Raw genomic sequence first — 12,653 nt, 5'->3', positions numbered from 1 at the left:
GCCTCGCGCCGCCCGCGCAAACGATGGACCGCCCCTACGTCCCTGTAGCTGCGTGGGGCGGTGGCTCAACTCGCTGCCACGACGACCCATCGTGCGGAGTCGCTTTCCGCCACCGCGCACCATGAACGCCCCCGCGCCTACCAGTACCACCACCGAATCCGAATCCAGCCCATGCCGCCACGGCGCGCGCAGGTCCGGTTCAGCTTGCTCTTTTGTATGGGCGCTTTTCGCCACGGAAGCACGCACGTGGCAGCCCATCAGGAGGCGCGCCGCTCCTTTGCCCCGGAACCTGGGACCTGGGAACACTGAGCGGACCGTTCAACGTGACACGTGTGGGTCTACTGCCTCATCACGTCTACGATAGCCCTGACTCGACTTACGGCCGTCCTGTGCCGTGCTTCGACGGCTCATGACGGCGGCGGCCACGTGACTGATGACGCGACTGATGTTGGTTTTAGGCTTTTACCGCGCATCTCTAACGGCATGACCGTATATAAGACATTTAAATTATTCATAGGCATCGGTTTGCGTCAGCTTGCGGACATGGAAATAGTTATACAGTGACAAGGCGTTAACAGGCTGATGTATATCAGCCGTTTAAATTATCCATATGCGTCAGTTTGCGTCAGCTCGTGCACATTAAAATAGTTGTACATCGACAAGGCGACCGTTTCCATTGGAGATATCCTAGCGGGACGACATATTTTGTTTTTGGCTGATAGCGTCAAGGTTGGTAATGGCGGTTAACGTCCCATCGAGACCTCCCGCCGGTGATTACCGGTTCACGTGCAAAGGCGATTCTTCCCGCTCCGCCAATGCATTGGAGCGTTTCTCCCCCGCTTCAGGGCATCTCCAGCGGCGCGACGCATTTTAGCGTCCGCGCGCGTCCGTTTGCGTCGACCGAAATGATCGAAATCGACCGCGCGTCCATTTGCATCGGGGCTGGCTCCAGCGGCACGACGCATTTTTTTGCCTAAATCATTTTTTTAACATGAAACATAATTTACATAGTTAAAACATAAAAAAAACCCAAACGCCTACTGCTGCTCCTCGTCGCTGTCGAGCACGATAAGCTCCAGTATCGCCCACGGCCAGTAGCCATACGGGGGAGCGTACGCGGGGCGCGCCGTCGGTGCTGGAGGTGGAGGAGGCTGCGGCTGTGGCGGCGGTGGTGGCGCCCAGGGCTGCGGCTGTGGCGGCGGTGGAGGCGCCCAGGGATACGGCTGTGGCGGCGGTGGAGGAGGAGCCACCGAGTCCTGTAGCGCCAGTCGAAGCGCTTCATCCTCCGACAGGCCCGGCGGCATCACGCCGGTGGCGTAGCGCGGCAGCGGCGGCTGCGCAGGTGTGTCGTACTCGGAGACCAGGGCGCCGACCTTCGCCATCTCGTCGTCCGTCATGTTCTCCGGGAAGTCGAAGTTGCGGCCCTCCGCCATGGCCTGCTGCCATTCGTGGAAGACGGCCGCGACGTAGTCGTCGCTGTCTTCCTTCACCTCCTCATTATGGTAGGCGAGCGCCTCGATGTAGTCGCCGTCATCGTCGTACGCAGCGTAGGCGTCGTCTTCCTCCTCGTCGCGGTCGTCGTCGTCGTTGTACTGCGCCTGCTGACGACGCGTCGGCGCCTCCTGTCTTCGTGGACGAGCCGGCGGTGCAGACGCGAAGGGAAAATCCCTGTCGCCCATGAAGCCTGCCCTCCTTCTCCGATCCGTCTCCGTCGACACATAGGTACGCCAACTGGGCGAGTCAATGGCGTACGCCGGATCAGCGCGGAGGTCCGGCGGCAGGTACCGCCTCCGTCGCCGGATCTTCGCGCTCCGATTTGGCTCGCGCACAGGGATGGGAGGGATGGGCACCCAGCGGCAGCTGAGCCGCCAGCCGCCAGAGAGTTGCACGTCGGACCAGGCGTCGTCGCACAGCAACCATTTCCGTGCATGAGCCTCCCCACCGTGACGGGGAGCGGCACCCTCTTGCTGCCGCTGCCGGAGGCCTCGAAATCGTTCTTCCTCCCCATGGCGTTGCGGCGGTGGTGTTGCGAGTGGAGGTGCGGGCGAAGGACAAACGCGACCGGTGGACTTTTAAGGGCGGCCGCGCGCGGGATACGATGCCATTGAAGGCGGCGCAGAAGCCCAACCGCCGCCCGCCAGTGCGCGCGCAGAACAGGCAGTCGCACCATTGATGGCGAAGGCTGCGGCGCAGACGCGGAAGCGCTGGCCGCCGAAGCGGTGCCCTCGATGCAGACTCGCTGCCAGACGGGCCCGATGGAGACGCGAGCGGACACTTTCCGCGTCCGCGCAGCGTCCGCAGAGACGCAAACCTGCCGCAAATATGCAGCACGTTTGCATCTCTGCGGACGCCCCGATCACTTTGCGTCGCGCCGCTAGAGAGGGTGCCAGACGCATTTTCGGTCAAAGCGGACGCAAACGGTCGTTCAGCGTCTGTTTGCGTCGCGCCGCTGGAGATGCCCTCATGCATGGGAAACGACTTGCGCGCGATCGGCGTTTCCCGCATCATCGTGCCTATATATGGTGAAGGCTGGAGGTCGAGGAGGACACACCCCGACCCAACATCATGTACAAATTCATGTTAGCATTGAAGTGGTGGTTTTTTAAACCCCTAATCGTAAAGTGGCCCTTTTTTGAAACTCTATCAAAAAATCTGGTGTTCTTTTGTGATTTCCTCGTCAATTCTTTTACCAAAAATCATACAATTATGTGTCGACTATATTACACATGAATGGAACCGCTAGATTCGAGTTTAGCCCGAGGTTCGAGTCTAGAAGAAAACAGTTTTCTTGCGTAAATTTGTACGCACGCCTTTTAGCAAACATAAATAGACTCCTTGGAAGTATTTTATGTGCTGCTAGCGATCTGTTTAGGTAAGTACTAGTAGGCTATACAATTAGAATACTACTCCCTCCTTTCAGAACTATCCTGCAAACTTCATAAATATTAATAAGAAATATAGAAAAAATATTGATATCTAAAATTTAATTATTTAAAATTAGTCCATTGGAATCATCTTGAAATGTATTTTCATATTATGTTGCAATTATGGATGTTGATATCTTTTCCAATATATTTGGTCAATTTTGAAAACTTTGACATTGACTAAAGCCAAAACGGGATGGTAAATAAAATCGGAGGAAGTATATATTCTGCTGAGTTACTCATATCAGTTTTCCATTAAAAGATCATCATGTTTTACCTGGACTAATTCTTGATCAAATTCTCGATACCATACTAGTCTACTCCTCGATTCCACCACATGTTACAAAATTTTCATCAAACTAAAAAAAAAAAGGAAAACGCTTTGGATCAGCCCACCGATAACTCACAAAAATCGGTCGTTGACTACCTCCAACGAAGATGGCTCCTGCCCCCATCGAGCGCGCCGCCGCCCCAGCTCCACCCCCATGGTGCGCGCCTTCCCAGCTCCTCCCAGACAAGCGCGCCGCCTTGCTCCTCCCCCGGCGATCTCACGTCCTTCTCCTCCCTCGTGAGCCCCTGTTCCTCCCCCGGCGAGTGCGCCGCCCGGAGAGCATGCCGCTCCCCGGCGAGCGGCCCTTGCTCCTCCCGGCGAGCGGCCCCTGCTCTCCCCGGCGAGCGACCCCCGGCGAGCCTCAAGCCCTTCTCCTCCCCCGGGAGCCCCTGCTCCTCCCCCGGCGAGCATGCCGCCTCTGCTTCTCCCCGGCGAGCGGCCCCTGCTCCTCCCGCGAGCGGCCCCTCGGTCCCCCCGGCGAGCGACCCCGGTGAGTGTTGTCGACGGAGCTGCCGCCGGCGTAGGAGATATTAGAGGAGAGGAAATGGCCAAGGTGGTGTGGGATGCGGATACGTTTTTTTGTTGTTGTTTTGTTGTTAATTTTTTATTGTAAATATATTGGTGATTTGTTGTAAATATAGTTTTGACATGGGAATTGTTGTTGTCCCGTTAAAACTGTTGCCGACTATTTGTTGTAAACGCCAAAATTATTTATTGTTTTTTATTATTAACTATTGTTGTAAATATGTTACTGATTTATTGTAAAGATACTTTTTGCATGGAAAACTGACTATTATTGTAAACACCCAAATAAAAAAAGTTGTTTTTGTTGTTAATTATTATTGTAAATATATTGATAGTTTGTTGTAAATGTATGTACGGTACATATAATGATTAGTGCTGAAATTGTTGTTCCTTGTTCGAATCAGTGTTAGTATTGTTGTAAACACCAACTTTTTGGTTTTATTGTTAATATATTGATGCTTTGTTGTAAATATATTTTTGACAATTGAATTTTTTAGTGTTGGAGTATTGTTGTCAACACCCAAATTTTTTATTGGTTTTATTGTTAATTATTGTTGTAAATATATTGGTGATTTGTTGTACAAATATTTTTTATTGTAATAGTATATTTTTTGTAATTATATTGGTGAATTTTTAAATTTAATGATGTTTTTTGTTGTAACCAAATCTGCTGTAAAATATTGCTCTTTAATTTTTTTTGTAACAATACTTTAAAAAAATATTACGTCAATTATATTGTAATGGTATATATTTTTTGTACACAGAGAGAGGACTTTTGTTGTAATACTCTTCACATTAGGGGTGCTCTGTCGTTTTAAAGTGGAATATCTGGACTGCGGGTTGGTTTCCAGAAAAGGAAGGGTGGCAAATGTAAAACTACATTTAAACTAATTCTGGACATCGGATCCCGATCGGACGGCGCGGAAACGACCGATTTTGGGGCCTCCGATCGGCCGACCGACGCAGAGCGTTACCACAAAAAAAAAAAAAAAAAAAAAAAGAGGACCGGGTGATGCATTTTGCATGCTTTACGGCTAGACAAATATCTTCTTCCCGCGCTCCAAATTAATTGAGCTCCCGACCAACTCTGCTTCTTCCTCTTTATCCTACACCTGACCGACATAGCGAAAGGATCAATCTCAATCCCGCTCGATCAGTAGCTCCACAGCGTGACGTCGCCGGCGCCGTAGCCGTAGCCGCTGCCGTCGTCGTCGACTCCGTCCATATGCGAGTTATCCTGCCATTTGCTGCCCGCGCCGCCCATCCCTTCGTACTCGTAGCAGTACGAATGCTGGTCCAAGTCCCCCATGCTTCCGTACATCGCGTAGTCGTTGTACTGCGCCATCGCTGCTTCCGCCTCTTCTTGCATCGATATCCCCTGCTGGTGCATCATCACCGCGGGCGCCGCGGCCTGGGCGGTGGAGGCAGAGGAGGAGGACGAGGCCGGCGCGGCGGGGCAGGCGGCCTCGGCGAGCGCGATGGCCGCGGCGCGGATGTCCTCGGGGGTATGGAGCGTGGCCGGGTTGATATGGAGCAGGTCCGCGGAGTCTGCGAAGTTGAGGCAGGCGGCGCGGCCCCTGAGAGCAAGCGCGGCGACGTCGTGGGCGCGCGCGGCGGCCTCGGCGGAGGCGAAGGTGCCGAGCCAGATGCGGGACTTCTTGTTGGGCTCGCGCACCTCGCACACCCACCGCCCCGCCGGCCCGCGCCGCCGCACGCCCTTGTACACCGGGTGCCGCGTCTCCCGGAACTTGGTCCGCCCCGCCGGCCGCTTCGGCGGCGCGGACGTCACCGTCGCGTACTCTGCTCCTCCTCCGCCGTTGAAGTTCCCGACGTCGCCGGCGCCGTAGAAGGCCACGCCGTACTGATCCATCTGAGACTGAGAGAGCTAGTGGTGTTGATCGGCAGCTGCTGCTGTTGTGCGCGGCAATGTTGGTGTGGAAATGGTGGGTGGAAATTTGCGTTGATGGAGAGGAAGTGAGGTGATCGAGATATATATATATATAGGATTCGGCGGCGGAGAGAGAGAACTAGAGGGCGGCGCGTGGTGGGGTGAGCTGGAAGCTGGACTTGAGGTGTTGAGGGCGCGGGGAGCAGAGCGAGACGGCTGGATGGTGAAGACGTGTTGGCGTCACATGATCCCCTTTTACTTCGCGCGGGATGCAATGCAATGCTACTTGGGGAAAGGGATGGGAAGCTGGGGTGGTGTGGTGAAGCCACGTGGAGGCGGCGACAGGGACGGCCTTTCCAGGTCTTGTGGGCGGCTGCAAAACGGTGCTGCTGCCCGTACCCGTGTGCCAGTCTCCTCCGTCATGCTCCGGTGTAAGGGTGTTTTTAACTCTCTCTCTTGTGCTAAGAGCATCTCCACCGGCGTGTTCCAAATAGTCACCGATAGATGCGTCGGCACTGCCGTATGGGAGACGTTGGCACTGCATCCTCTATTTGAGGGTGCTGTTCCCAAACCGGCGCCTCCAAACCGACGGTCTCGATAGATGGTTTGAATTAAAATCTCAAATAAAAGCATAGAAATTCGAATAAAGAGAAGAAACATTCCACAAAATAATACATAATTGGGAACATGGTTTATAAAAACTAAGACATAGTTTGGAACATTGTTTCCACAAACTAATACATAGTTTGAGGTATGGTTGATGAAAATAAGGAAACCTAACTAGTGTTGGTATCGTAGGTTTCGTGTGTTCGCTGCCAAGAAAGAACACTCCTAGGCACTCCCAGTCACCCGAACTGGAAAATCCAGCTGGTGATGATAGCCCTATTGGTTCTTTCGAGGAAGAACATCCAAAAACATGCGTGCCTATTTTTCCTGCGAAGAAACAACACTCAATCGTCCTCCTCATCGTTGTCGCCGTGGTAGTGCCGGCGGCTGAGCGTCTCGTCGAACAGCTTGATGCTCATATCCCCCTCACCATGGTAGGAGAATGTGAGCACGCAGCCGGCTTCGAGGTCGTGGTAGCGCGCGAACTTCTCCCAGCCGTTGTGGAGGTAAATCTTGCCGCGCCCGTCGAAGAGCACGTCCACCGGCAGCAGTCGCAGGCAGCCTCCCGTACATGCAGCGAGGCCGGATCGTTGCTGGCGAAAAAGTCGGCGAACTTGTCCAGCAGCCTCTGGATGCCGAGTGGGTCACCCTTGAGGACAACGACGAACTCGAACAACACTTCCTACTCCTACTCCTGCAGGTCCGACGATGAAGACGACGACGTCGTAGGTGATGGCAAGCGTGCAGCTCTGCCACGACCACGACCACGGTCGCGACCTCGGCCTCGGCCTCTGCCTCTGCCTCTACCAGCCATGGCGCCGTCTCTTGAGAGGGTGGCGGCTAGGGTTGGGGATAGAGGCGCTAGGGTTTGTGTGGGAGGGACGATGCGTGAGCAGCCTTTATTATAGGCCGGAGGGAGGCAAGGGAGCGGTGGCACTCATTAACGCCGGCACGGAGAGCTAGGCGCGATGAGATGGTTCGCTACGCGTCTGCGGAAACTGCACCGCCGCTGCGCGCCAATAACTTCCATCGCGAGGTAGGCGACATTTAGGTTAAAATTGAATGTGCCGCTGACACGTCGGCCCCGCCACTCCCCGCTGGCATCGACTTTTGGGATGTGTGGCTGACAGGCGGCTCCCATGCCCAAAATTTTCCGCCTCGCGAGGCACCGGCGCACCCAAAATTCACCAAGCGGCCGGCACAGGGTTGCCAGCGCTTCTATTGGGCTTGAAAAGAGCCGACGCTGTTTGGGGCGCGCCGGTGTGAGCCCATTTTCACTGCAACCCCCCAAAACGCTATCGGGGCCGCTATAGGAAGCGCCGGTGGAGATGCTCTAAATGACACAATTTTAGAAAGTGTTTCAATTGTAAGTTAAAAGTTTTTAAATCTCCTTCACCCACAACAAGTGTTTCAATTGTACCTTTTAGAAAAAAAACTGGAAAGTACAACTAGATCGAGTTGCACTTTTTTCGAACTGCAGATGCACTTGACATTACCAATTTTCTAAAAGGAGGTGTGCATCTATTGAACTGAATCAAGTCGGAGGGAGTAATAAATCATATACTCCCTCCGCTCCTATATCTACATTAGTTGCTTCTAATATAGTACGTTTATCTAGACATATTTTAGTTCTATGTTCAGCTATACTACTGTCGAGTAATTAATATTACTCAGAGGAAGTAGTAAAGAAAATTTGATATAGTAAAGAGAGTAGTTCCTCCAACCGAGGGTGGCAACAAACCGGATTCTATCGGCTGGAATGCTGGATCCGATTGATGAATGATGACGACATGGTGCACACATGGACACATGGTGCGTGCGTTCCCACTTCCCACCACACTGCCCTCCCAATCGAGCTCTCTTCTGACCAGCCCTCCCCGTAGCACGCAGTATTTTATTTTGGAGATGGATCGGCCGGCGTGGGATAAGATAGCATGGGCACGTGAGGAGCCGGCCGGTGCCTACCAGCAGAACGGCGGCGACCCGCCGCTGAGGATTGATTCGCCCGCGCGTGGGGCGGTGGCTCAACTGGCTGCCACCGCGCGGCACGAACCTCGTCGTTTCCTGCCTACCCAAGTCCAAATCCTGCCCACGCCGCCACGGCGCGCGCAAGTCCGGTAAAGCTTTTGCTGTTTTGTAGTATGGGCTTGCTTGCTTGCGCTTTTCGCCACGGAAGCACGCACGTGGCATCCCATCAGCAGGCCCCCGGAAGCTGGGACCTGGAGCACTGAGCGGACCGTTCAAAGTGACACGTGTGGGTCTACAACCTCATCATACGCTAGTCCTGACGTGACTTGACTTGACTCGACTTCCGGCGGAACTGTGTCGTACTTCGACGGCTCACGACGGCGGTGGCAAAGGGATTGGTCTTACCGTGATCACCAACTACGGTGAGCAGTAGCACCGGCAGCAAATGATGCTACACGTGTTAGAGTATATTTGGTAGTTATAGATTACACGGGATTGTATTAGGATTGTTTCCATATTCTCCCTAGGAGGTTTCTTACCTCCAAGTCTCAGTACTCATATATACTCGCCCATGAGGTGCAATACAACATCCAACATATTACGCCAATCTCTCTCCCTCTCTATCCTTCTACATGGTATCAGCCGCAAGTTCCTGACCTAGCCGCCGCACAGCTTCCGCGCCGCGCCGCCCTCGGGGAGGTCTCTCCATGGCCTACTCCGGGGGCCGCGCAACCCGTATGAGGGTTCGTCTGCCGATCCGTTGATCCGCTGCCCTCGAGTCTTTTTTTTTCCAATCCGTAGATTGGTTTTCTTTGCTCCGCCGGTCGCTCGACCGGCGTTTCTTTTGGTTTACCGATCATAGATCGGATTGAGTCGCCCACCGCCGCCATCACCGCGCGCCTCTACTCCGACAACGACGTCGATCTATACCGGCCATCTTCATCAACCGCGCGGCACGGCCGCACGCGTCATACACGGGACGCCTACGTGCGACGCAGCAGGCTGTCTCGCCGCGCGGTCTCCATCGCCGGTCCGTCTTCGTCGTCATCGACCGGGACATCACCGACAACGTCGCCAACGACTCCAATCGCGGCACGTCGTCCACGCCATGGCGCGTACAGCGCCGCCGTCGGTCTGATCAACCGACCGCGCGCACGTCTCCCGCCAAGCACGTCCCCGAGCACGCGCCTACCACCGATCGAGCTACGGGCTGCCGCTGCGTCGCCCCTTCGGGCCGCAGCGCCGCCGCCTTTGGTGCATGCTACCGGCCTCCGACGCGCCTTCCAAGGCGTGTACGTTGCTGGTGGCCTCCCGCCGCCGCATCGACTCGCGCCCGCAGCCTACGTCGGCCCCTCGGGTCGAGACGTCGCCGCACGCAGTCTACTTCGCCGTCCCCGCGCACCGACGTTCCAGGCTACTACCGCGCCACCCCAACGGCGCAGGTCGCCACCGTCAGCGCAAGGTCTACGTCAAGCCGCCGGGTTCCTCCTCGCCAACTTCGAGTACCGCCGCCGCACCTCCACAGGTAACCTGCATGACCACTTTTGGTCGTTGCAGGCCTCGCCGACCACCTCTACAGTCTAGGCATCCAGCATGGTCACCCCTGGTCACCGCTGGTTTCGCCGCCTTCTATGTCTCCATCCACCACGACCTCGTCGCCAGCGTCATCGACAACCGCGGACTGCATCGGCACCTCTCCCTCTTCGCCGCTCTGCGTCTCGCCACCGCTCTGGAGGCCACCTCTGCTGGTCCCCTGACACTGGCGCATGGTCCATGATGGTCCCTACCCCCGCACGCCCGGTATTGGCAACACCGACGCGTGCCTTCTTCCCCGACGCGTCCCCGAGCCTGGCAAGCTCGGGCCAGCGCCTCGTCTTCATCGGCTTCGACAACGTCTTCATCGGCATCGACTCTTCTACGACTGCCTCGACCGCGTCACCGACTTCTTCTATGTGTACTCGGTTCTGGCAAAACCGAAGTATGCCTTCGTCCCCGACGTGCGCCTGGTTCTGGCAAAACTAGGGCCGCACCTCGTCCTCGACGGCTCGACCGCATCGACTTCGGCATCGACCATCTCCACGACCGCCTCGACGCGTCTCCGTCACTCTCCTCGCGCACTATGCGCTTGCGGCTTCATGTGCGGCTACCTCGACACCGGCACCCGACGACGACATCGACCACGGCATCCCTCGCGCGGCTACCTTGACCAAGGTTGCACCACCCAACGCTCTCGGCTCCCTCGACATCGGCACAAGGGCTACCACCTCGCTCGCGCCTCACTAGCTTCCTCTACGGTCCAAGCATCCGCGACGCAACTCCGTCCACGACGCTCCCGCTATGACTGCGGGGGAGTGTCGGCCCGTTGGTTCCTACCTCCGGCTTCTCTCCGGTCCCGACCGTCCGCGACGCTATCTGTTGTTCACGTCGCTACCGCTACGACTGCGGGGAGTGTTAGAGTATATTTGGTAGTTATAGATTACACGGGATTGTATTAGGATTGTTTCCATATTCTCCCTAGGAGGTTTCTTAGCTTCCAAGTCTTGTACTCTATATATACTCGCCCATGAGGTGCAATACAACATCCAACATATTACGCCAATCTCTCTCCCTCTCTATCCTTCTACAACACGTACGTGCAAATTCATACAACAGAGTTGTATAGTGGAGGGAGTCGGAGTGATACACAAACTTGCCAACCTGGTGAAAATTTGGTCTAATTTTTTTTTAGATCATCAGGGGACGACACACCCCCAGCTCCATTTTCATCGAAAAGAAGCCAAGTTTACAGAAACGGAATAACAAAACAAAGCTAAAGCTCAGTTTTTGCTGGGGAGTTTGGCTGCCATCCCAGCCAAATCCGAAATACCAGCAAAAACCGATTATTTTTAAAAAAAATTGGTTTAAATGGTGTCTCTTATATTAAAGCATTTGCTTCAGTACAACCTCCTCCTCCTCCAAACCAAGGCAAACTCAAAAAACAAGGACGTACGAGATCGATTGATACTCCTTCGTGATTAATAATATACGGGCATATGTAGCCCTATATCGTATGGCCCAACTAAATTATATTGTCCGGATCATTGGTAGTAACTCTTCCGCGTTGTGGGGGTTACGGCCACCGACTGGGAGGGACAACAAGACGGTGTTGGTTGGCCACAAGGCACTGCGAGGTGGCGTTGTGCGACACGAGCCTCGGCAATGCCTCGTAGGTGTGTGCATGCAAGGTTGGGGTGGCGTGCAAGGTTGGACATTTTAAGTTAGTCTACGGTGTGGATGAGTTTTGTTGTGCTTAAGTCACATTATTTGTTAATCTTTGACAAGCTTTTCATGGTGGAAAAGTGATGTGAAGGTGCGGATATACTGTCAGTCCATTGGGACCACAAACTCACATTTAAAGTGCTTTTAAGTTTCTCTGATAAACCAAAACATAAGCGGTCAAGATACTCCTTCCGAGCCTACTTCAAATTTAAACTAAAATTGTAACGCTTATTTTGAATCGGGGACTGCAAGCTTAGGCTGGTATGAATCCACACATAAATTTTCTTCTGAACAAGAGGAAAGTAAATTGGGGAAGGGGCCGCTAGCTAGACTCATGAAAATGTGAGGTGATGTCGGAAACCAAAAACTGACATATTTTAAAATTTTAAAGGAATTAGAAAAATGTTTCGTATGTAGAGAGACATATTTTAAAATTTTAAAGGAATTAGAAAAAAGTTTCGTATGTAGAGAGACAGACGTGTGGGCTTGAAGCTTCACATAAAACCGAGAACTTGTGTTCACTCGCGCCGCCCGCGCAAACCCGAACGTGTCCACGGTCTGCCGCTGTCGAGCTGACTGGGCCCCGCCCGGGACCTCAGCACCGCGCGTGGGACGGTCGGTCACACAGTTGACCGTACGGGGCGTACGGCGCCCATGTCCCGACGTCCGCAGGTTGCTTTCTATCCTTCCCGGGCTCCAAATTAACCAAAGCCTCCCGGCCAGCTCTTTTTCTTCTTCATCCTACACTGACGTACTACAATGTAGCGAAAGAAGGATGGAGCTCAATCGCTGGCGCTCGGTCGATCAGAGCATCTTCACCGGTAGCCTCCAAATAGGCGTCGGTAGGACCGTCGGCACTACCGTATGAGGGTCGCCAGTAGAGCATCCTCTGGCTGGGGAGGTTGCTCACACCGCCCCGTAGTGTAGCCCCAATAGAAATTTAAATTTAAATTGACATTTAAACACCGAATTTAAACAAAATCCATACAAAATTTATATAAAAGTACGTCAAATTGATAGAAAATGAAATTCAAACAACATTTAAAAACCGAATTTAAAAACGTAAACTTAATCAATCTACTACGGGCGCGCGACGGGCCTGCCTCGTCATCTTTCTTCACCTTTGCCGCATACATCCGTGTCCGCCTCTCGG

General features: G+C 53.8%; 1 protein-coding gene across 1 annotated transcript; it reads right to left on the bottom strand.

Annotated features, from left to right (window-relative positions):
• Positions 1–4,933: 4,933 nt before the first annotated feature.
• LOC124666286 (dehydration-responsive element-binding protein 1C-like) lies at positions 4,934–5,650 on the bottom strand. The gene has a single exon (XM_047203634.1). The coding sequence runs from the start codon at positions 5,648–5,650 to the stop codon at positions 4,934–4,936; it is 717 nt and encodes a 238-aa protein (XP_047059590.1).
• Between the last annotated feature and the right edge of the window lie 7,003 nt (positions 5,651–12,653).

This window comes from Lolium rigidum, chromosome 1 (assembly GCF_022539505.1).
Source record: "Lolium rigidum isolate FL_2022 chromosome 1, APGP_CSIRO_Lrig_0.1, whole genome shotgun sequence".
NCBI classification, from domain to species: Eukaryota; Viridiplantae; Streptophyta; class Magnoliopsida; order Poales; family Poaceae; genus Lolium; species Lolium rigidum.
Note: the sequence above shows the minus strand (reverse complement) of the source record. Positions and strands in the feature narration are given on the sequence as shown.

Coding starts and splice junctions, on each gene's coding strand:
- LOC124666286 (XM_047203634.1), bottom strand. CDS start 5,650: ATGGATCAGTACGGCGTGGCCTTCTACGGCGCCGGCGACGTCGGGAAC.